Genomic DNA, 25,744 nt, shown 5'->3' on the forward strand with positions numbered 1-25,744 from the left:
GGCAGAACGATGGAGGTTATGCTCTATATTAGATGGTCAAAAAGGTTGAGAGGCCTTAGGCGCAGCAGGTTTCTGAGATTTTTGCTGCCTTTGCTGCTGTTGTTGTGGTTGTTTCTTAGGAGGCGCTCATGTATAAGGAGCTGCTCTCTGTGGAAAACGCCTCTGGTAAGATGGAAGAGGCCTGAAGCCGTTAGAGGTAGAAGGCTTTGGCTTAGGACAAATGATGGAAGCAAACGATTTCTCATGTTCAGACAATCGTTTAGTAGCTGCCTCTATGGAGTCATCAAACAATTCATTGCCCTGACAAGGGATGTTGGCCAGACGATCTTGAAGATTGGGGTCCATGTCTACAGTGCAGAGCCAGGCAAGCCGGTGCATTGCCACTGAGAAGGCAGTGACCCTCGAGGAAAGTTTAAATGCAACATAGGAAGACTGAAGGAGATGCATGCAAAATTGAGGCAGAGTGGTAATCGCATGCTGAAACCGTGGAAGACGGTGTTGAGGAATATATTTGAAATATTCAGGCAGTGTGTCAACCAAATGCTTGAAATAAGAAATGAAAACAAAATTGTAATTCAAAACTCTAGTTACCATAAGAGAATTTTGATACAAACGTCGACCAAACTTGTCCATGGTCCTGCTCCCTCTTCAGGAAGGCAGTGGCATAAACTTTGGCAGGATTGGTCCTTTTCAGAGAAGACTCCACAAGAAGGGACTGATGGGATAACTGAACTTTCTCGAAGCCCTTGCAGTGGACCATCTTGTAATGAGATTCCAGCTTTCCTGGTACAGCAGGAATAGAATGAAATGTTTCAAGATTCCGCTTGAAAGTTTGAGAAAGAAGTCTATTAATGGGCAATTTAAGAGACTCCGCAGGAGGACGAGACATACCCATTTCTTCTAAATACTCAGTAGAGTATTTGGAATCAGAGTCCAAAGTAATATTGAGGTCCTTACTCATTTGACATAGGAAAGAAGAAAAAGATATCTTCTCCAAGGAACGTTGACCTCGAGGGTAAAAAAATGATCTTGAGGCGCCTCGCAAGGCAGAGAACGAAGGTGAAGCTTCTCTGGAGTACTGATACTTGAGGTCTGAATATGCAGATATAGATTACTCACTGAGAGAATGGATAGAATCCATCGCAGGGTAAGAAGTATAGGTATAAGGTTCTGGAGGTGGTGTTCTTGACTTCGGAGTTGGAGGCCTCGAAGAGTCTCGAGGCCTGTCTCGAGAACAGGATCTGTGTCTCGATGGATGCCTCGACTGATGTGGAGAACTGTGCCTTGAACCAGGAAGGTCCCGCTGACAGGAACGTCGAGGAGTCTTCGCCCTATGCCTTGGAAAGGGTAACGCCTTATGCGAGGAAGGAGGACTGGAGGCTGGAGATCAAGACACCAAAAGGCATTAAACTCCTTTTGTCGAGGTATTTTGAGGCAATGATAAGGACTCGGCTCCTTGAGTAACGTGCTTATGCTCCAGACGAGACACTCGCAAAGACTCGACACCTTGCATAGAGTGTGTAGAATCCTCAAGAGGCACTCCCAAGGACTCGACTTCTTGTGATATTGCCAAGTGCTCAGACTGGACTGCAGGAAGCAGAGTCGAGGTAGGAGAATATTTGCCAAGCATATTACCAAACTGGCGATCCAAAATGGTCTGGATCATAGCTTCCAAATGCGACACCGAGACTTGAGGATCTGGTACATTTGGTGTGGCTATAGTCTCCGAGGAAGAATGACTCTTCTACTTTGAGACATGCTTCTTGGGTAGCTTGATAACCACTGCTGGTACCTGACCTGAGCGAGGCAAGTGTCTCGTCAGGAGAAGACTTAGCAAATTTGCTCAAGGATCCGCCAAACGAGGAGGGTTTGATTAAGGTTGAGGTCGAGGCAGAAGGCGGAACCCCTGTGAGAAGCTTGACCGGATTTGAGACCGGGAAAAGTAGATCTATACCGCCAAAGAGTTTTTCCATCTGAACTCGATAACGTTTGAGGGCTCGAGGTTGAATGGTAGCACAGCGGGCACACGACTCCGGACAATGGTCAGGTCCCAAACTCTGAACACTCCACCTATGTGGGTTAGTGAGGGAGATCGAGCGCTGGCAACGGCTACACTTCTTGAAGCCTGGGACATAAATGAAAAAATAGTCTCAGCGAGATTGAAGCCCGCAGGCTGAGGCCGCGAGGCAGGCCCCGCCATGACACAAAAGAAAAATAAAATTAAGGAAGGAAAGGTGAATAGTGGAAACCCTCAGGATTTGGTGCTGGGACCGACCCTGTTCAATATGTTTGTGAGTGACATTGCTGAAAGGTTTGCCTTTATGCTGATGATACCAAGATTTGTAACAGAGTAGACACCGAGGAGGGAGTGGAAAACATGAAAAAGGATCTACAAAAGTTAGATGAATGGTCTAATATCTGGCAACTAAAATTCAATGCAAAGCAATGCAGAGTAATGCATTTGGGGATTAATAATCGGAAGGAGCCATATATGCTGGGAGGTAAGAGGCTGATATGCATTGATGGGGAGAGGGACCTTGGGGTGATAGTGTCCGAAGATCTAAAGGCAAAAAAACAGTGCGACAAATCGGTAGCTGCTGCCAGAAGGATGCTGGGCTGTATAAAGAGAGGCGTAACCAGTAGAAGAATGAAGGAGTTGATGCCCCTGTGGTGAGTCCCTACTTGGAGTATTGTGTTCATTTTTGGAAACTGTATCTGGCAAACGCCACAAAAAGACTCGAAACAGTCCAGAGGAGGGCGATGAAAATGATAGGAGATTTGCGTCAAAAGACATATAAGGAGAGACGGGAAGCCTTGAATATGTATACCTTAAAGGAAAGGAGGGACAAGGGAGATGATTCAGACGTTCAAATACTTGAAAGGTATTAATGTAGAACAAAATCTTTTCCAGAGAAAGGAAATGGTAAAACCAGAGGACATAATTTTTAGGTTGATGGGTGGTAGACTCAAGAGCAATGTAAGGAAATTCTTCTTTACAAAGAGGGTACTGGATGCCTGGAATGCGCTCCTGAGAAAGGTGGAGATGAAAACGGTGACAGAGTTTAAAAAAGTGTGAGATGAACACAGAGGATCTTGAATCAGAAAATAATAGTAACTATTGAAGAACTAAGGCCAGTACTGGGCAGACTTGCACGGTCTGTATCTGTCTATGGCCATTTGGTGATGGATGGGCTGGGGAGGGCTTCAATGGCTGGGATGATGTAAATGGGCTGGAGTGAGCTTTGATGGAGACTTCAGTAGTTGGAACCCAAGAACAGTACCGGGTAGAGCTTTGGATACTTGCCCAGAAATAGCTAAGAAAATTTTTTTTTTTAGATTGAATCTCGACCTTAATCAAACCCTCCTCATTTGGCGGATCCTTGAGCAAATTTTCTAAGTCTTCTCCTGACGAGACACTTGAATCAGGTTGGGCAGACTGAATGGACCATTCAGGTCTTTATCTGCCGTCCTCTACTATGTTACTATGTATTACTTTAAATAAAAAAATGAAAATAAAATTAATTTCTGGTGGAAAAGTGTAAACCTGGTATGCCACACCTGAGTACGCCCATGTTTTGACTACCACATGTCCAGCAGTTTGTTTGGAACAGTTTATGGTATGGCATAGTATGGGGTATAGTATTATTTAGGCCAGGGGTGTCAATCTCAATCACATTAAGTGGCCAAAATCCAAAACACAAGCTAAGTCGTGGACCAGACCCCGCCCATCTCCACTCCAGACCCCGCCCGCATAACAGTACTAATTGTGACACTATTTTTTCTATTCATTTTTAATATAAACACACAAAATATAATGTTATTAACAACGGAAAAATTATGGTCTTACCGGTTAATTTTCTTTCCTTTAGAAGCAGCAGATGAATCCAGAGACAAGTGGGATAGCTCACATCGACCAGCAGGTGGAGATAGAGAAACTGATTAACAGGTGGTCTTATATACAGGTATTCCTCCTGTCCATTCAGTTATACTCCTTGCCCAAGCATCCAGGTATAGGAGAATGAGCATCCAAAAAACTTCTTTCCAGTAGCGAAATTCCAACATTAAACTAAAGAACACAACTTCCAACAATAACCCAACCGAAACTGGCACACAAACCACAGGCATAGCGTACACAAAAAAGGGTGGGGCTCTGGATTCATCTGCTGCTTCTAAAGGAAAGAAAATTAACCGGTAAAAACATAATTTTTCCTTCCTTAGCATAGCAGCAGATGAATCCAGAGACAAGTGGGATGTAGCAAAGCAAAACTCAAACCGGGTGGGAAGCCAATGCCGCCTCCGCAATAACTGAAGCGCCAAAACTAGCCTCCTCACAGGCCGCCACATCCAATCGGTAATGCTTCGAAAAGGTATTCCCAGAAGACCAAGTAGCCGCGCGGCAAATCTCCTCCAAGGAAAGGCCCCCGGACTCCGCCCAAGACGTAGCCAACGCTCGAGTCGAATGAGTACGAAGCTGCTCCGGCAACCGTTTCCCCGCTATCAAATAGGTCGAAGCAATCGTTTCTTTGACCCAACGAGCAATGGAAGCCTTAGATGCAGCCATACCCTTGTTCTTGCCCGCGAACAAAACGAACAGGTGATCCGACCGACGAAAGTCGTTAGTCACCCCCAAATAATGCAGAACAATCCGGCGCACATCCAGGAAACGCAACGACGAGAAGCGTTCCCCCCAATCCTCCCGCCGAAAAGCCGGGAGGAACAAACACTGGTTCACATGAAAGGAAGAAACCACCTTAGGCAGAAAGGACGGCACCGTCCGAACAGACACCCCAGCATCCGAAATGCGCAAAAAGGGATCCCTGCAAGATAGCGCCTGCAACTCCGACACCCGTCGAGCTGAAGCCATAGCCACCAAAAACACCATCTTCAACGTGACATCCTTCAGAGTAGCAGTAGATAAAGGCTCAAAAGGTGCCGCCCGCAATCCCCCAAGGACAAGTTTAAGACTCCACGCGGGACAGGTACGATTCACATGAGGCCGGATATGGTGAACCCCCTTGAGGAATCGAACCACGTCGGGCTGCCACGCGAGCGCAGAACCAGAGACCCGACCCCTGTAACAAGCAATGGCCGCCACCTGAACCTTCAGGGAATTATAGGCCAACCCTTTAGCAACGCCCTCCTGCAGAAAGGAAAGAATAGCCGACAGAGACGCCTGGAAGGGCGAAACACCCTGCCCCCTACACCAGGACTCAAAAACTCTCCAGACTCTAGCATAGGAGGCAGAGGTAGAAATCTTTTTAGCTTGAAGAAGAGTTGAAATAACCTGTTCCGAATAGCCCCTACGTCTCAGCCGCGACCGCTCAAGAGCCAGGCCGTAAGACCAAAGTGGGACGGATTTTCCATGGATATTGGACCCTGAGTTAGTAAGTCCGGAGTCACTGGGAACGTCAGACGATCGCCCGCTGACAGCTGTATCAGATCCACGTACCACGGCCGAAGCGGCCAATCCAGAGCCACCAGGATCACCCTGCCCTGAAAGCGAGAGATGCGGTGCAACACCCGACCTATCATCGGCCAAGGAGGAAATACATACAGAAGGCAACCCGGAGGCCACGGGAGGGCTAACGCGTCCACCCCCTCCGACTCCTGCTCCTTGCGTCTGCTGAAGTACCGAGGAAGCTTCGCATTGCGGGACGAGGCCATGAGATCCATCTCCGGAAGACCCCACCGTAGGACCAGCAGATCGAACGCCCGAGCGGACAGCTCCCATTCGCCTGGATCGAGCAGATTTCTGTTGAGAAAATCCGCCTGAACGTTTTCGTGACCCGCAATGTGTGCCGCTGAGAGAAGAGGAACATGCACCTCTGCCCATCGAAACAGAACCATCGCCTCTTCGGCCAACTGAGGACTCCGGGTACCCCCCTGGCGATTGATATACGCCACCGCCGTGACGCTGTCCGAAAAGACCCTGGTCGGACGGTCCTGAATCATGGACTGAAACGCCAGAAGCGCAAGCCTGATCGCCCTCAACTCCAGCATATTGATCGACCACTGGGCCTCCTCCGAGGACCAAACACCCTGCGCCGACGCCTGCAGGCACTGTGCTCCCCAGCCCAGAAGACTGGCATCCGTCGTAATCACGACCCAATCCGGAGTCGCCAGCGGCATGCCCCGGAATAGATTGAACTCGTTGAGCCACCACCGCATGCTGCGGGCCGCCTGAGGACTCCACTGGAGACGCCGATCGTAGTCCTGCGACACCGGGGACCACCGGGAAAGTAGAGACTTCTGCAACGGCCTCATGTGGAACCGGGCCCAGGGGACCACCTCCAGAGCCGCCACCATTGAGCCCAGAACCTGTACATAATCCCAAACCCGAGGCCTGGGCGACCTGAGAAGCAGACGAACCTGAGACTGTAACTTCTCTCCCCGGTCCCAGGGTAGAAACACTTTCCCCAGACAAGTGTCGAACCTCACTCCCAGATGCTCCAATGACTGGGACGGGGACAGAGAGCTCTTGGGAAAGTTGATGATCCACCCCAATGACTGGAGGAGAGAGATCACTCTCTGAGTCACCGACAAACTCTCCCGCCTGGAAGAGGCGCAGATCAACCAGTCGTCCAAGTAAGGGTGCACACGAATTCCCTCTTTGCGCAGAAATGCTGCCACCACCACCATCACCTTTGAAAAGGTTCGGGGAGCCGTTGCAAGACCAAAGGGCATTGCCCGAAACTGATAATGTTGGCCTAGGATCGCAAACGAAGAAATCGTTGATGCGGAGGCCATATCGGAATTTGGAGGTACGCCTCCTTTAGATCGAGGGACGTGAGGAACTCCCCAGGTTTCACCGCTGCAATCACAGAGCGCACTGTCTCCATACGGAAATGGCGAACCCTGAGAAATTTGTTGACTCTTTTGAGATCCAGCACAGGTCTGAATGACCCCCCTTTTTTGGGCACAATGAAGTAAATGGAATATCTGCCGAGACCCACCTCCTCCGGAGGCACCGGCACCACCACCCCCAGATCCAGAAGCCCTTGAAGAGTCAGGCGGACCGAGTCTCCCTTGGCCGCCCCATTGCACGGGGACACCAAGAAAGAATCGGCGACGGGAGAGGCGAATTCTAACTTGTAACCTTCTTGAATAATATCCAAAACCCACTGATCCGACGTGATCTTGGCCCACTCCGCCAGAAAGGCAGACAGCCGCCCCCCCCCAAGGGAATAGCGGAGGGAGCCGAGACCCCGTCATTGTGGGGTGCGACTTGCTGGAGCACGGGCTGGCTGAGCTGAAGGGGGTTTCGCCGTACGAAAGGAACTCTTTTGCGGAAACCTAGGTCTCGAGGAAGTGAAGGAGCCATAAGCGGGCTGAAAAGATGGCTTACCAGGTCTATATCTCTTAACATCCCGGAAACGTGGTCTGGCCGCCAAGGATTTTAAAGGGGGCCTAGGTCTGTCTTCCGGTAAGCGCTGTGTTTTGGTATCACCAAAATCCTTCACCAATTTATCCAAATCTTCCCCAAACAACAGACGCCCTTTAAAAGGGAGTTTCACTAGCCGAAGTTTGGATGCCGCATCCGCAGCCCAATTACGGAGCCATAAAGATCTGCGAGAAACCACCGAAAGAGACATCTGCTTTGCAGAAGCGCGAATAATATCATATAAGGCGTCCGCCACATACGCTAGACCAGACTCCAAATCAGCCAGTTCCGAGGGAACAGAGCCCCCGGACTCCATCAAATTATCTGCCATCAGCTGAGACCATTGCAGATAAGCCCGCGCCGCATACGAACTGCAAATCGCGGCTTGTAAGGTGACTCCAGCCACTTCAAAGGACATTTTCAGTGAAGATTCAATCTTCCTATCCTGGACATCCTTCAGTGCAACACCTCCTTCAACCGGCAAGGTAGTCTCTTTTTGGTAACCGCGGCCACCAGCGCGTCAACCCTGGGTAACTTAAATCTCTCGAGTTCGTGCGGGGCAACAGGATACAAGAGCCGCATGGCTTTCGACACCCGTAGACTAGCTTCGGGAGTGTCCCATTGCGTCGCAATAAGCTCCTGCATTGCTTCATGCACTGGAAAAGACCTAGTCGGCTTGCGCGTCCCCGCCATAAGGGGGTTTGCGGACCCAGAAACTGGAGTATCCTCCTGCGAGATGTTTAATCCCTGCAACGCCTTAGAAATTAAAGAAGAAAGTTCTTCCCTGTGAAAAAGCCGGAGAGCGGAAGGATCATCCACGTCCCTACCCGGGGGTTCCTCCGCTTCTAAATCCAGCACCTCACCTTCCTCCAGCGACTCAGGAAGAGTAAGAGATAAAGGGGAGACAGGGTCAGGGTCCCCTTCGTCCACCGCCGCAAGCCTGCGCCTCTTCGCTACCTGAGACTTCACCGGAGGGGAAACAGCATTAACAGCAGCAGTACCAGTATTACTAATAGTAGTAGTAGTAGTGGAAGTAGAGGGAACAGGCAGCACAGGAAAATTCAAAGGCACCGGCTGAACAGGCTGAGAGCTCTGTAAAACAAAGGCACGGTGCATTAACATGACAAACTCCGGAGAAAACGAGCCTAGCCCGAATCCTGCCGACCCTGCCTGTCCTGTGCAGTAGAGCGGAACCGCGGCTTCCCCCAGCGCTCCCGACGCCGCTACAGCCGCCAAATTCCCCTCAGACGCCGGCATGCCTTGAATCATGGCCGACTCGACCGCGAGTGAAGAGGAGCTCGATCGCGCCTCCCCAGCGCGGGAAAATGCCAAGTCACATGCCAGCATGAAAGAATCCTCTGCCGGTGTATCTGCATACCCGGCAGAGCACAGTCTCGACGGTATCCTGCGCTTCCCACAGCGCGAACACCGTTTCACAGTCTCCGCCGCCATTTTTTTTTTAAACGGAGAAAGCCCGCCAAAATCGCCGACGCAGCCCTCCAACAAAACCGGCACCCGGGACCGCACAAAACTCACTAAAACCCCAGAAAACCAAAGTTCTTACTCATCTAAACAAACTTCCCAATCACACAACAGCAAGCAAGTAAGGTTATGGCTGGAAATTGCATCGAAAGCTGACCAAAAGGCAAAGCCCAGCAAGGCAGGCTCAGAACTTTTTTTTTTTTTTTTTTACTGGAAAGAAGAAAAATACCGAGCCCAAGTCAACCCCTCAAGCAACCGGAGGGGAGGGTGGAGAAGGGACCTGGGGGGGCCCAGGTGTAGCTCCCAAAGCCGGCACCGCTCAGCCAGGCACCCCTGTCTCTCTGAAGAGAACGAGTCTCAACAGAAGACCATAAATTCAGCCAAATTCACCGGGCACAGCCAGAATCCAGGAGCTAGAAGTATAGCTACTAACCCTGCTGGGAGATAGAGCAAACTGAATGGACAGGAGGAATACCAGTATATAAGACCACCTGTTAATCAGTTTCTCTATCTCCACCTGCTGGTCGATGTGAGCTATCCCACTTGTCTCTGGATTCATCTGCTGCTATGCTAAGGAAATAATGGTTAACCACAAAATTAAACTACACAAAGCACACTATGCCTCTCAATATTCATTCCTATCAGAACACAGATAATCCCTATTCAAATAGGGACCAAAAACTAAAAGTATTAATATATACAAATAAAACCTAAGATTCAAGACTCTGTATCCTGTACAACCCCAGAGAAAAAGAAACGAATGCATTTCTTCCTGGCACAATTCAATCACTAAATTGAAAATAAAATCATTCCCCATATACCTTTGTTGTCTCCCTCCCTCCAGGCTGTGCCTCAATTAGGTGCCTCCCTCTGGTGGGTGTCTTAGATACAAGAATTTCTACAGGACACTTTTGGGTGGGCATGTCTCTAGCTCTGCCCATTCATACACCAAATATGCTCCAACTTGTTGATGTGGGTGGGAATTTACTGGGAGGGGGTGAATAATGTATGTGGGAATTGACACTTCAGTGTGAAAATTGGTTATGGGAAACTGGTCTAAATAGCAATTATCCAAGTGGTAACTGGTGTGTGTGTGTGTGTGTGTATGTGGGTGGGTGGGGGGGACCGTCCATATGGATATCCTATGATCAAATTTCTGTATAGTTCCTCTGACAGAGACTGATGTCTGTATAGTCTTGTGGGTGTAAATGACATCTTCTTTTTCCTGCGGTGCGATCAATGCAGCATTTTCATCGCTGCCCTCGGTGTTATCTTCTGGTCAGCTCCCTGGCGGCAGCTCCTGAACTGGAAGCCTTCTCTCCGACGTTACATCAGAGGGAAAGCTTTTTTCTACGGCCCTCCAAGTACCCTATTTTTTCTGTGGCCCTACAGTTAAAGTTTAACATCTTTCTTTTCTCAGAACTGACACATTTCAATCACTATATTGAAAATAAAATCATTTTCCCTAACTTTGTTGTCCGGTGACTATTTTTCTGTGCATCTTTACTTTCTGCCTTGCATCCATCTTTGATCCAAACAGACCGGGGATTTTAAATTACAAAACAGACCGGGTCTACTGTTAAACAACTTTTGTAGAGCCATAACATTTGCCACTCCAGTAGAAGCAAGTATCCTTGCTCCATCCAATGTGTTATGATTAAAATTCAAGCGCCTTTCCAGTGACATTGTACCGCTGCTGTGGCGCCTTGCTGAAGAGCTTATGAGCACATTTAAATATTTAAAAGTCTTTAAATGTTATATGAAGATACTATTTGAGAAACTTGCCCAGTATTAATGAGAGGGGGTTTTTGTGTTTTGTTCTATGAGTCCAACACTTTCTGCCTCCTGCACACTTTCTCTCTCTGTCCTTGCCTCTTCCCTCAGTGGCAACCCACCTTCCCACCCCCCAACCCAACATGCTCTCTCCCCATGCACCATCTCACCCTCCCCTCCAGTATGTAGCACCTTTCCTTTCTGCCAGGTCCAGCAGCACCTCTTTTCCCTTCCTTTTACTTTCCCCCTTGTCCAGCAGTACCCCTTCTCCCTTGCATGCTCCTCCTGTCCAGCAATACCCCTTCTCCCTTCCTTTCTCCCCTCCTCCCTTGTCCAGCAATACCTATATTTTACAGCCCACAGTCTCGCACACTGGGCAGGAAGAGAGGCTCCGCGTTGGCGTCTGATGACTTGCAACTTCCTGCAGCCGTCGTGTACGCCGGGACTCCTGCCTTCGCGTATCTGGCAGATACGCGAAGTGAGAGAGGATAAAGCATGGAAGCTCTGGATACATCCCTGTAAGTCCTGACATTAGCAAGCCAGGTGAAGTGGGATACATCCCTGTAAGTCCTGACATTAGCAAGCCAGGTGAAGGGGGATGGGAGAAAGACAAAGATCACTTTTCTCTTTACAGAAAAACTGCCCTCACCCCCTGCAACTGACATCTACCTTATCTATCTCTGCAGATGATAGAAACAGTAGATTAACTATGGAAAGATATTTCACCATTAACTGAAGAGCATGCAAAGATGGAGAAATACGCTGTTTTATGAGTTCAATTAGCTACTGTAGAAGTAAAACTAGAGAAAAAGCAACAGGTCCTGAGGCTGTGGGCTAGCTGTGGTTTTACACCAAGGCCCACCCAGCCAGATACCATAAAGAGATAAACAGACCATGGTCAGAAGACAGAATTCTCAGAAGAAAGAATTCATAAGAAAAATCATCTAATAGAAAGTATCAGAGATGTTTAAAGTTGGGAGGGGGGCTTGTGCTCGGAAATACTAATATGGTGGGGAAACAGGCATTTCGGGGAAAAAGGTAGGTTTTACGGAAAACAGAGTGAACATATAACATGACGTAGGTGAGAATAGACAATAAATGAATGTAGTTAGGCAGTAATGCATAAGTAAATAACCAATAAGGATGTATCATGTGATGTAAACCAACGTGGTGTTGGCCACTAAGAACTGTATAAAAACCAGGCCTTTAGAAGAGAGAGGTCAGAACAGACATCAGAGGACCTCTAGGCCTAGAGATCACCTTCTGTTACGCTATATGCTAAATGATTTATTCCTGTAAACTGTTATTGATTGGCTAAATAAATATATACTTATTGAAACCAGTATATAGCGTTTGAGGTCTCATTACCGAGGTAGGCCTGGACAGCTGCCTACATCAGTGGTGAACCCCGACGTTGAAAGAGGGGACATGCCCCTTTTAGAGACCTCACTGGATTGAAGGCCTATATTCTGCTTGTCAGATTGCCTCTCCATTACTTTTGGCCAAAAGTGTGTTTCTGGGTTGCCTGCTTGTACTTATGCAGTGTCTCTACCTAAACTTCCTTATTTTCTTGCAGATTTGCTGTGTTATTTTACTTCCCCTTTTATGCGGTTATTTCTTTCTTTTTCTAGTTTAAAGCCAGCAATGGAATGTGGTCTGCCTTAAACACTGCTTTCTCTTTTCTTACTAATCCTGTTTGTTTGTCGTTACACAGGCCCTGTGGCGTCAACTTTGGACGATCCCGGACCCTGGAGCAGGAGTTCACGTCAATTCGCCCAGGACCGGGCTACCATCCTTAGTTGTCCTACGGGTCCTGTATAGACTAGCGCGTTGGGTAGTTAGTCGGACTGACCGGTGGTAGGCAGTCCATAGTTCATAAGATGATATATTTGCTTGCGGACGGGTCGAGTAGTCCGCCGATAGCTTAGGTAGTCAATAGCTTAGGTTTTAGTATATATTTGCTTGCGGACGGGTCGAGTAGTCCGCCGATAGCTTAGGTAGTCAATAGCTTAGGTTTTAGTATATATTTGCTTGCGGACGGGTCGAGTAGTCCGCCGATAGCTTAGGTAGCCAATAGCTTAGGTTTTAGGATATATTTGCTTGCTGACGGGTCATGTAGTCAGCCGAGAGCTTAGTCAATTGATAGTGCAGGGCGTTGTCGATATACATACGTAGGTAATTAATAGTTGATCAATTACTGGCGGGTCGGGTAGCCGGTGTTTAGGTATAGTCTCAGCGCAGCTGTATTGTCACCCACTAACACTTCCGTTATATGCCTTCTTTTTACTCTCCTTAATTTTTCTTTTTGGGTAGGCACTGATTCGATTGCTGGTTAAATTCTTCTCTTTATTTCTTGTGGTCTTGGGCCACGCCTGACATTTCCTCTGCTATATCAAACTATCACTGTTATGGTGTGACTGTTGAACCAGCTTTGACTGGTGGTTATGCTGTTTCTGTGGTCTCTGGCCACACCTGAGTTATTGCTACGAAGGTACCTGCTCTTCTGTGATCACATTGCATCATTTTGTAAGTATGCTTATTAGTTTTATTTTTAGACTCATTAGTTTGTACACTTTGTAGTTGGATATATTGTTTATTTCTCCCATGTTGCCTGCTCCTGCAGTCTCCCACCCCCTTCTTCTCCTGCTTCTCCGCTTTTGCTGCTAGCGTCTCAGTCCTCCCGTTTGTATCACTCTCTGCCACTGGCAACTGCCCCTTTTCTCTCCCCAGCGTATACTCCTAACCCTTACCCTGTCTCTCTATCTCCCTTTGCACACCAAGTGCAATGGCAGGCAGATCGCACTCTTACAACACATACTGGTCGTTACTCCCCTATCCCGTGGGCTACTATCTCTCAGGCATTAGATGATATCTGTGAAACTATTCAACAGCAATGCACCCCGTTCCCCACCTTCCCCCACTTTCCAGGAAACTGTGCTTAAGTAGTGTTTTTGTCTCGGAGCCCGCTATGTCTGATTTCTCCCCCTGCTCTTGCTGACCTTAGGAATCCTCTTGTCTTATACTTCTCTGGCTGCCAGTGCTAGCGAGAGTTATTTGTCTTGTGCCCCTAGCCCTAGCTTCTCTTTCTCTTGCCTGTTCCCGCTTGATCTTCTGTTAAGCTGTTGCTTAGACAATCCTGTTCCTCCTTTTGCCCCCATATTTCCTACCATTGTTGAGCCGAAAGTATACACCTCTTCTCTGCATTGTGCTTTGTGTTACCTAGCCCCTTATGATGTAGTATTATCATGTGTGGCCACTATTTTGTATGGGTTTTGGCTTATTAGTTCTGTTTTTATGGGTTTATTTCTTTGCTACTAACAAGAGGGGTCTTCTAGCCTTGGCATAGCTCTGAGTCTGTGTTTTACTGTAATATTTTCAGCTTGTCATGCTGTCTAATGGCTTCCTTTTTTTCTTCCGTTTATGCTGTTTGCTTTACGCTTGTGTATTCACCTGTGTAACATATGGCACTTTGTGAGACAGCGAAAGCATTGCTCTCGTGAGTTTTTGTTTCCTGTTCTTTTGTGGTCACGAACCAGAGAAAAAAAAAAAAATTGGGGGGGTGAGGGGGATGAGAGTGAATGAGACTGAAAGAGGAAGTATATATTTTAACTGCGTTTCAATGTTACCATAAGCTTTCATTAAACAATTATTTATTTCATATAAGTTTGCTGGATTATAAAGGATTGTTTTTGAGAAAGAGAAGAACGAAATTACAGAAATGATTTGGATCACTACTGTTTTTATATATAAATACAAACAGTATTGGAAAGAAGGGATAAGAGACAAATATCGAAAGTCAATAGAAAGTGTTATGTTAGATTGGCAATGAAGGGAATATATAAAGATAGTGTACGTAGATAGGAAGGATTTGTGACAAGTGATTATGTCTAACCAAATAACTGACAGGCATTAAGTATAACTGACAACTCGCTTTTATAAAAAATTATACAAGAGGGGCACTACCTTGATATTTGCTAGCAATTAATGTCTGTCTATTTTTCAGCGTTACAGTCTTTTATGTTACTATGAGTCATTATCTGTTGTATTGTGCCCTGTGTCAACTTCAGTGTTTATGGAAATACGAGTGGATTTCCATTTATGAGCGCTCACTATAATTACCAATATAATGAAAGAAGATTTATTTTTTTACTACTCACCACAACCATTTCAAACCTTATTCTTTGTCTGTGATCAAAGTTTAAGAAATGAGTTATGCTTCTTCTTCTTTTTTCCGTTACACAAACATACCGAGCTACTTCCTGGTTGATGTGTCTATGTTTAAGGACACTGGGAAATGTAGTGCTCTATTTCTTTAACTTGAAATTATCAGTTGCTATTTTCTTTTTGTTTTTTCATTATTCATGTCTCTACAATAACTGGAACATATTGCATAGGGTTCTTATGATCCGCTTCTATCCCAAATGGTAATATTAATTAATGTTGTGCTAACATACCGAAGTGAGAATAACTTCTGCTTTTTATTTCTTAAGTCCTAAGCCAAGTTTTTGAGTGTTTCAACATGTTAACCCATTAAAGGTTGTTCACTTCTTGTTAGGAAAATTATTTGTCTAGCTTTAAGCAATGTGTATTGTTCTGTTTGGTTTTTTTTCCCTTAATGTAATATATTATGAGCTAAACAACTATGACTTTGCTAGATTTCCATTTACGAGTACTCAATATAAGTAGCAATATAAAAGGGAAACTATTGTTCCTTTACTTATCATAACAGTATCGGAAAAAAAACAAACTTCTAGCAGTCTTTCTCTCTCTGCCTTTTCTTGGAACTTGTAAAAGAAATGTTACTTCTTCTTTTTCTTACATATTCTCTGATACACGCAGAAATACTTTTTGGTTTAACACAATGCAATTAGCGTTTGGCTTTATTTAAAAAAATGGTTCTAACTGTTGTTTAAGAACTTTTCTAATAAGTTGCTGAAGGAAATGTCCAGTCCTATTGATTGGAATTCAAAATATTGTAGTTTAGGTCTTTTTGCTGATTGACATTCAGAATATTAGTGAAAGAAACAAAATTGAACCCATGATTTGATAGAATCCCATGGGAAGGACATTTCTCCCATAAATCCTATTTTATTGTAATTTTTAGGGTTTATCATCTTTCTTTTAGTATGTTTCAATATAACCTAAGTGTTAATATGTTTAAGGCTATAGCTTAGCCATCCTTTTGCTTGGGTTTGACTCTTTGCTAATTCATATTTATGTTTAGCATATTACTCCTGTCCTTTGAACATCCTATGCCATTGTAACTTTAACTCCCTTAGGCTGACAAATATAATTCAGCCAATACATATATTAGACCTTAGCCTATCTGAATTAAAGCAGATAAGTTTTTGTTTTCTTTTGTATGTCATCTTTTAACGCTGTACTTATCCTGTTAGTAATATTGCTCAGGTATTGTTGGAAACAAGTTAAATGATATATACAGTACAGATATTTTTGCCTTATTAATTATGGATCACTTCACAAAGACAATTGCCTATCAGAGGAAGCTGTATGCTACATGAGAATCCGTGTTTACATCCTTTTAATGTCTATTAATGACTTATTTGCATAATTATGGACTAATGCTATTTGAAATATCATCGCTGGAAGAAAGATTTTCGGCCGTATGAAACCCCGATGACGGATGAGCCCCAACGGAAGGATCTTGCTACCGGAGAAGAAACTGGATAAGTGCCTAGACTTACCAGCAAAGACTTCCTGACTGTTGCTACCAAAGACGGGATGACCTTTATGACCTTGAACTTTTACAGCTTTAATTATGGACTTATTAATTTGCACGTTCACTCTTTTATGGACTCATGCAGTATTAGTACATATATATATTTTCATGTGTTCATAATTCTTTTTTTTTTTTTTTTGGTTTTATAATTTATTCATTTTCAAATTTTACATAAAGTGTACAAAATATTAAAATACAATTGATGAATACACAATATCACTTTTATATCTAATACATCATATTCTAAATATATTTTTATCCCCTCTCCCTCCCCCCACCCTTCCAGTACTTTCCAATCATACATTACATATTGTATATCATATTATATCATATTGTGTAAAAATTATTTTCACTACCCTCCCCTTCATGTGTGTCACAAAGAAGATATTGAAAAGAAGAAAAGAAGAAGAGAAATCCTACTATTTATTCATTGCAATATTTTGTCAATGGCCCCCATATTTTTATAAATTTAGTATATGTCCCTCTTTGTATTGCTATTGCTCTTTCCATTTTAAATATATGACATATTGTATTCCACCAAAATGTATAATTTAGGTTATTATAATTCTTCCAATTGTTGGTTATATGCTGAATGGCAACCCCTGTCATGATTAATAAAAGCTTGTTATTTTCTGGTGAAATTTGACTTTTTTTTCTCATCATCATTCCAAATAACACTGTATCATATGATATTGCTATATGATTTTCCATCAATTTATTAATTTGTGGCCAAATTGCATTCCAAAAACTTTTAATGTAGGGACAATGATACAGTAAATGATCCAACGTTCCTGGTTCCAGATTACAGTGCCAGCATTTATTGGACTTAGAGCTATCTAATTTTTGTAAACGTGTAGGGGTCCAAAAAGCTCTATGTAATAAAAAGAACCAAGTTTGTCTCATAGATGCTGACACTGTACATCTCATTCTCCAAGACCAAATTAGTGGCCATTGAGATGCATTAATTTGATGCTTAATCTCAATGCTCCAAATATCTCTTAGACCATTTTTTGGTTTTTTTATTCAAATATCCAGATATTAATTTATACCACAATGCGGCTTGATGTCCTAGGAAGTCTGCTTGAAAACATAATTATTTCTAACAGCCCTATTGCAAGATTCATGTGTTTTTCTTGATTGTGACTTTATGCATTTTCATCCTGTTTTGACTCCCACAATAGCTCCCTAGTTATTTTCCCCTCCAGTTGGATTCTTTCCATTCCCTTTCCTGCTGCTAAGCTGAGGAGAACTGCAGTGAAGAAGAAGTGATGAGCCCAGCTGAAGGATGATGACGTAAGATTTGATGTGGTTACCTGGACTTTCACCCCTGGCGTCTGGACCCAGCCAAGTCTGCACCGATCCCAGCTGTTTTGGAAGAGCATGGAAATAATCTAACTTGTTAATTTATCCCGCCATCCCTTTTGGATGTAGTATGCTCATAACAGGATGAAGCCATAAAGAGAGAATATATTAAAATGTATCAGGTTAAATTATGAACCCCTGCAGATGCCTGGTTGCCCGAACTATCCCAAATGTTGAAATAGAGACCCCTACACAGACCCATAAACAACATTTTTGATAATCTTGACTTGGCTGATTTTTAATGTACCTCCCTATGAAACACCAGCAGCTGATTTCCCCTCCCACGAGTCACCACCTATCCCCACTACATCAGTAATCTATGCTGATGTTTCCAACACAGCAGTCTAACCCTAAAGGTATAAGTCATTTATTTGAAGCTTAAATGCCCATATAATTTCTGCTTCGCACAATATCTGAATCATTGACTGCTTAGCCTAGTATTATAAGCAATAAGTACACTGCGACATGTTATACTGCTCTGTGCTCGGTAGCGTAGTAAGGGTGGGCACTTGTCTCTTTCCTTTACCATATGCAGTTCCTAGCACATAGCCCTGGGCCCATAATGTACAATTTCTGACACAATCTAACTCCTCACCGAATGAACAGGAGTCAAAGCCACCTGGCGGGGCTTTGAAGAGGGGATGAGAGAGGATAAAGCATGGAAGCTCTGGATACATCCCTGTAAGTCCTGACATTAGCAAGCCAGGTGAAGTGGGATACATCCCTGTAAGTCCTGACATTAGCAAGCCAGGTGAAGGGGGATGGGAGAAAGACAAAGATCACTTTTCTCTTTACAGAAAAACTGCCCTCACCCCCTGCAACTGACATCTACCTTATCTATCTCTGCAGATGATAGAAACAGTAGATTAACTATGGAAAGATATTTCACCATTAACTGAAGAGCATGCAAAGATGGAGAAATACGCTGTTTTATGAGTTCAATTAGCTACTGTAGAAGTAAAACTAGAGAAAAAGCAACAGGTCCTGAGGCTGTGGGCTAGCTGTGGTTTTACACCAAGGCCCACCCAGCCAGATACCATAAAGAGATAAACAGACCATGGTCAGAAGACAGAATTCTCAGAAGAAAGAATTCATAAGAAAAATCATCTAATAGAAAGTATCAGAGATGTTTAAAGTTGGGAGGGGGGCTTGTGCTCGGAAATACTAATATGGTGGGGAAACAGGCATTTCGGGGAAAAAGGTAGGTTTTACGGAAAACAGAGTGAACATATAACATGACGTAGGTGAGAATAGACAATAAATGAATGTAGTTAGGCAGTAATGCATAAGTAAATAACCAATAAGGATGTATCATGTGATGTAAACCAACGTGGTGTTGGCCACTAAGAACTGTATAAAAACCAGGCCTTTAGAAGAGAGAGGTCAGAACAGACATCAGAGGACCTCTAGGCCTAGAGATCACCTTCTGTTACGCTATATGCTAAATGATTTATTCCTGTAAACTGTTATTGATTGGCTAAATAAATATATACTTATTGAAACCAGTATATAGCGTTCGAGGTCTCATTACCGAGGTAGGCCTGGACAGCTGCCTACATCAGAAGGCAGGAGTCCTGGCATATGCGACAGTAGCAGGAAGTTGCAAGTCAGTCGACACTGAGACCAGAGCCTCTCTTCTTGTCCAGAGTGCGAGATTGGGTACAAGATCACGGGCCAAAAATAGCACCTGGGGGGACGCATGTGGCTCATGGGCTGCAAAGTTTGATACCGCTGCTTTAACACATCATCTTCTGATACTCTTATTAGGAGGTACTTACATTTTTCTTTACTGCCGTTGCCACTGTGCAAGAAATCTCCATCAGGGTGTGTTGTAAGGAAATCATCATCATCATCTTCTACAACTGAAAGAAAAAACTAAAGTTAGGGTGTCTATCTTATCCTTAAGGAATGTCTGACTCTAATAGGACAAAATTTTCCAAACAGTCTTAGGGATCAACAGTACAGGCAGTCCGTTTTACGAATATCCGACTTATGTCAGACTTGTACTTATGAACGGGGGTACTGTTCTACCTTCAGTGTCCCAATGCACTCCGCTCCCTCCCGAGTTCCAACGCGCCCCCTCTCTTCTTCCCTCCATTCTGTGCCTCAAGTACCATTCTGTGCCTCCATCCAGTGGGTGTTTTACCTTCTGGCCGGCTCCCTTCTCCTTCCATTTGCAGTCGTTTCTATGCACAAAGCTGCAGTTGAGCCGGAAGCCTTCCCTCTGATGTGGGAGAAGCTTCCTCCGACTTCAGAGGGAAGGCTTCCAGTTCAGCCATGGGATGCACGTAGGACCCACTGCTGTGGCTTTGTGTAGAGAAACGATTACAGCTGGAAGGAGGGAGCCATCCAGAAGATAAACAGCCACCAAAAGGAGGCATGTACTTGGGACACAGAATGGAGGGAGAGAGGGGCACGTTGGGACACAGCATGGAGGGAGCACAAACTTCGGACAATGGATGGAAGGAGGGAGGGAGTATGAACTGAACCTGTTCTTAATCCACTTACCGTAACGGGTGTTATCCAGAGACAGCAGGCTGATATTCTCACATGTGGGTGACGTCATCCACGGAGCCCAGTACGGATAGTTACCAAAGTGTACGTGCAGTTTAAGAACTTTAGAAAGTTCGCAGCTGACCGCACCATGCATGCGCTAGTGTCTTTCCGCCCAACGTAGGCTTGTGGTATCTCAGTTTCGCACGCAAGCTAAGAAGCCAACTGGGGAGGTGGGTGGGTTGTGAGAATATCTGCCTGCTGTCCCTGGATAACACCCATTGTAGTAACTAACTGTACTTTATCCAAGGACAAGCAGGCAGCATATTCTCACATATGGGTAACCTCCAAATTAAGCAGAATGGGATGGTGGGAGTGTTGGCGTTTAGGAAAATAAATTTTGCAATACAGTTTGGCCAAAATGGCCATCCCATCTGTAATATGATTCCATATAATTCCAGACAATAGTGAGAAATGAAGGTATGAACCGAGGACCAAGTGGCAGTTTTGCATATTTCATCAATAGGAATAGATCTAAGGAAAGCTACTCATGCTGCCATATCTCAAACTTTATGGGCTGTGACTTGACCTTCCAGTTGCAGCTCAGCCTGAGCATAACAAAACGAGATGCAAGCAACCAACCAGTTAGAAATTGTCCTTTTGGAAACTGGATGTCCTAACTTGTTTGGATCAAAGGAGACAAAAAGTTGTAGAGAAGATCTATGTGATTTAGTCCTTTGCAAATAGTAAGCCAAAGCATGCTTGCAGTCCAGAATATGAAGAGCTGTTTTCCCCAGGATGAGAATGAGGCTTAGGAAAGAATACTGGGAGAACAATCAACTGAGATGAAATTCTGTAACAACTTTGGGTAAGAATTTTGGATGGGTGCGGAGTACCACCTTGTCACGATGGACTACTGTAAATGGTGGATCTGCTACTAAAGCTTGTAGTTCATTAATTCTGCAAGCAGACGTGAGAGAAATGAGGAAAACTACTTTCCAAATGAGATATTTAAGATGAGCCGTAGACATTGGTTCAAATGGAGGCTTCATTAGATGAGCAAGCACCACATTGAGATCCCAAACTACTGGAAGTGGTTTGAGAGGCGGTTTGAGATTGAAAAGCCCTTTCATAAATCTGGAAACCACAGGGCGAGCAGAAAGAGGTTTTCCACCTAATGGTTAATGAAAAGCAGCAACTGCACTGAGATGGACTCTAATGGAGGTAGATTTGAGGCCAGATTGGGATAAATGGAATAAATAATCCAGAATCGAAGACCAAGAGGTAGACTGAGGCTCCTGGTGATGAAGATCGCACCAAACAGAAACCCGAGATCATTTTTGAGTGTAACATTGTCTAGTGGTTGGATTTCTGGAAGCATCTAAGATGTCTCTGACAGATTGAGAAAACTGAAGGTGTGAAGTTATCCCAAGAAGTACTAGGCTGTCACGTATAGAGACTGAAGGTTGGGATGAAGAAGAGAACCGTGACTGAGCAGAGATGGAAAGATTGGTAACAGAAGCAGCTCCTTGATGCTGAGTTGAAGTAGAAGGGAGAACCATGGTGTCTGGGCTACCGAGGAGCTATCAGAATCATGGTTGCATGCTCCTGTTTTAGTTTGACAAGTGTCTTGAGAATAAGTAGAAAAGGAGAGAACACATAGAGGAACATCTGTCCAGTTTAGGAGAAAAGCATTTGCCTCTAGACGGTGAGGAGAGTAGAGCATGGAACTGAACAGGGGCAGCTTGTTGTTGTGGGGAAACGCAAAAAGGTCTACTTGAGAAGTCCCCCATTGAGAAAAAATTTGATGAAGAGTTGGTGAATTGAGTGTCCATTCATGTGGTTGTAGAATGCAACTTCATTTGTCTGTCAGTGAATTTTTCTCTCCTTGAATATAGACAGCTTTGAGAAAAATGTTGTGAGGATTGTCCAAGACCAAATTTTCTGTGCTTCCTGGCAAAGGAAAAGAGATCCTGTTTCTCCCTGCTTGTTCACATAGTACATGGCCACTTGATAGTCTGTATGAATGAGAATGACTTGGTCTTGAAGATGCTGAAAAGCCTTGAGAGCATTGAAAATCGCTCTGAGTTCCAACAGATTGATTTGATGGCAACAATCTGTGGCAGACCAGTAACTGAGTATGGAAATCATGTAAAAGAGCTTCCCAAGAGTAGGTTGACGAATCTGTTGTGAGAATCTTCTGGTGGGGAGGTGTTTGGAACAGCAAACCTCTGGACAGATTGGAAGAGAGCATCCACCATTGAAGAGATTGCTGAAGACAAGATGTTACAGTAAAGTGCTGGGAAAGCAGATCAAGAGCCTGCGACCACTGAGAAGCCAGTGTCCACTGAGGAATCCTTAGGTGAAGTCTGGCCAAAGGAGTCACGTGAACTGTTGAGGCCATGTGACCTAGAACCACCATCATGTGCCTCGCTGAAAGTGAAGGAAGGAGGCATACTTGATGGCAAAGATGTATGAGAGCATCCTGACGTTGCTGGGAAAGGAATGCTCTGAGCTGCACCGTATCTAGAAGAGCTCCAATAAATTTAAGAGTCTGAGAAGGCTGCAGCTGAGATCTGGGAAAATTGATTTTGAAGCCCAAATTTTGTAGACACGGTATAGTCTGTTGTGTTGCTACAGTAACCCCCTGAGATGAGGGAGCTTTGATGAGCCAATCATCCAGATATGGAAAAACTTGGAAACCGTGATTTTGCAAGGCTGCCACCACCACCACCACCACCAGGCACTTGGTGAAAACTCTGGAAGATGATGCAAGGCCGAAAGGTAAAACCTTATATTGGTAATGATGATTTCCCACCCGAAATCTGAGAAACTTGTGAGAGGCTAGGTAAATAGGAATGTGAGTGTATAACTAGTCATTTTGATTTAGCAGGGGATAAAAGGACGCCAGAAACAGCATCTGAAACTTTTCTTTGACAAGAAATTTGTTGAGAGCTCTGAGGTCCAATATTGGGTGGAGATCTCCCGTCTTCTTCGGGATGAGGAAATAGCAGGAATAAAACCCTGTAATTTTGCTGGTCTAATGGAACCTTCTCGAAGGCATTGAGAATGAGCAGATATTCAACTTCCTGGGGAAGAACAGAGGACTGAAGAGGGCAGGAAGGAAACTCTTGGAGAATGATCTGGAGGAATACTGAGGAAATTAAGAGAATAACCTTCTCGAATGATACTGAGAACCCAGAGGTCGGAGGTGATGAGTTGCAAATAATGATGGTAATGAAGCAGGCGACCTCCGATGGGGAGAGGAAGAGACAGACACAGCTTGACCTAGATTATGCTCTCAAGTAGTCGGTCAAAAAGGCTGATTTGACTTTGGAGCAGCCGAGGTTTGGGATTTCTGGGGATGTAATTGCCGCTGTTTTTTCTGTTGTGATCTGGAAAGAGGAGCAGACTGGAGTATAGTGCCTCTGGTATAAGGTAGATGGTTTGTAAGGCTTAGAGGCAGAGGATTTAGCCTTAGGCCTGAGCAAAGAATTGAAAAACTTTTCATGTTCTGAAAGCTTCTTAGTTGCATTCTGAATGGTGTCCCCAAAAAGTTCACCTCCTAGGCAGGGGATACTAGCTAACCGGTCTTGAAGGTTAGGATCCATGTCTGCTACCCTTAACCATGCAAGTCTCCTCATGGCTACTTAAATTGCAGATATTCTTGAAGATAGCTCAAAGGCATCATAAGAGGACTGCCTGAGCTGTTGAAGAGTATGGAACATGTGTTTAAAATCTGACTGCCAATGGGTTCATAGACAAAATCGCAGAAGATAAAGGCGCGCGCCAACAACTGAGCGCAAGACGGAAGCGCGCGCCGAAGAAAAAGAGTGTTTTTAGGGGCTCCGATGGGGGGTTTTGTTGGGGAACTCCCCCACTTTACTTAATACAGATCGCAGCAGCGTTGTGGGAGTTTGGGGGGTTGTAACCGCCCTCATTATACTGGAAACTTAACTGTTTCCCTGTTTTTTAGGGAAAAAGTGAAGTTTTCAGTAAAATGTGGGGGGTTACAACCCCCCAAACCCCCTCACAATGCGGCACGATATGTATAAAGTAAAGTGGGGGTTCCCCCTCACACCCCCCGTCGGAGCCCTTTAAAACAGTCATTTTCTTCGGTGTGCACCTCCGCGTTGCGTTTAGTTGTCTGCGCGCGCCTTTGTCCCGGCGTGCTTTTGACCTGACTCCCTTCCAATGTGATGGGAAATATTTGAAGTAAGTTGGCATAGTCTTGACCCAGTACTTCAAACAGCAAGTGAAATAAAAGTTGTAATTTAAGACTCTATTAGCGAGCATGGAATTCTGGTAGAGATGTCTACCAAACCTGTCCATTGAACGGCCCTCATGACCTGCAGGCACAATAGCATAGATTTTTGCAGGGGCAGATTTTTTAAGAGTAGACTCCATTACAAGAGACTGGTGAGAGAGCTGAGGCTTATCAAAACCAGGAATGGGGATGCTTCTGTATCGAGAGTCAAGCTTTTTGGGAGCAGCTGGCACAAAATAAGGGGATTCCCAATTTTTACATAGTTTCTTTCAGGATGCCATGCAAGGGAAGCTTGAGTAGTTCCTTGGGAGGATGTTTGATATCCATAGTCTCCATATACTCCTCTGAGTATTTGGAATCTGCCTCCAAATTTACCGCCAGATCTTTACTCATCTGCCTGATGAAACAGGTAAAAGAGACTGGTTCAGAAGTAGATTCTGTATGAACATAAGCAATGCCTCCACTGGGTCAAACATGAGGTTCATCGTGCCCAGCAGTCCGCTCACGCAGCAGCCCAACAGGTCCAGGACCTGTGCAGTAATCCTCTATCTATACCTTTCTATCCCCTTTTCCAGCAGGAAATTGTCCAATCCTTTCTTAAACCCTAGTACCGTACTCTGCCCTGGAAGCGCATTCCAGGTGTCCACCATTCATTGGGTAAAGAAGAACTTCCTAACATTCATTTTGAATCTATCCCCTTTCAACTTTTCCGAATGCCTTCTTGTTCTTTTATTATTTGAAAGTTTGAAGAATCTGTCCCTCTCTATTCTCTCTATGCCCTTCATGATCTTGTAAGTCTCTATCATATCCCCTCTAAGTCTCCTCTTCTCCAGGGAAGAGAGACCTAGTTTCTCCAATCTCTCAGCGTATGAAAGGTTTTCCATCCCTTTTATTAGATGTGTCGCTCTCCTCTGAATCCTCTCAAGTAACGCCATATCCTTCTTAAGGTACGGCGACCAATATTGGATGCAGTACTCCAGATGCGGACGCACCATCACCCGATACAACGGCAGGATAATTTCTTTCGTTCTGGTTGTAATACCCTTCTTGATTATACCTAGCATTCTATTCGCTCTCTTAGCGGCCGCTGCGCACTGTGCCGTCGGCTTCATTGTCATGTCCACCATTACCCCCAAGTCCCTTTCTTGGGTACTTTCATTCAATAACATCCCTCCAATCGTATAGTTATACCTCGGGTTTCTGCTTCCCACATGTAATACTTTACATTTCTCAACGTTGAACTTCA

General features: G+C 44.7%; 1 protein-coding gene across 4 annotated transcripts in view; it reads right to left on the reverse strand.

Moving 5' to 3' along the window:
• Window positions 1–25,744, reverse strand: part of CERT1 (ceramide transporter 1) — a 418,213-nt gene that overhangs the window by 240,816 nt on the left and 151,653 nt on the right. For all 4 annotated transcript variants that reach the window (XM_033929301.1, XM_033929302.1, XM_033929303.1 and 1 more), the window contains one exon: window positions 19,517–19,600. In XM_033929301.1, the coding sequence (XP_033785192.1) occupies window positions 19,517–19,600 (84 nt within the window). The remainder of the gene's footprint in view (window positions 1–19,516; window positions 19,601–25,744) is intronic.

Source organism: Geotrypetes seraphini, chromosome 1, assembly GCF_902459505.1.
Source record: "Geotrypetes seraphini chromosome 1, aGeoSer1.1, whole genome shotgun sequence".
Lineage (NCBI taxonomy): Eukaryota > Metazoa > Chordata > Amphibia > Gymnophiona > Dermophiidae > Geotrypetes > Geotrypetes seraphini.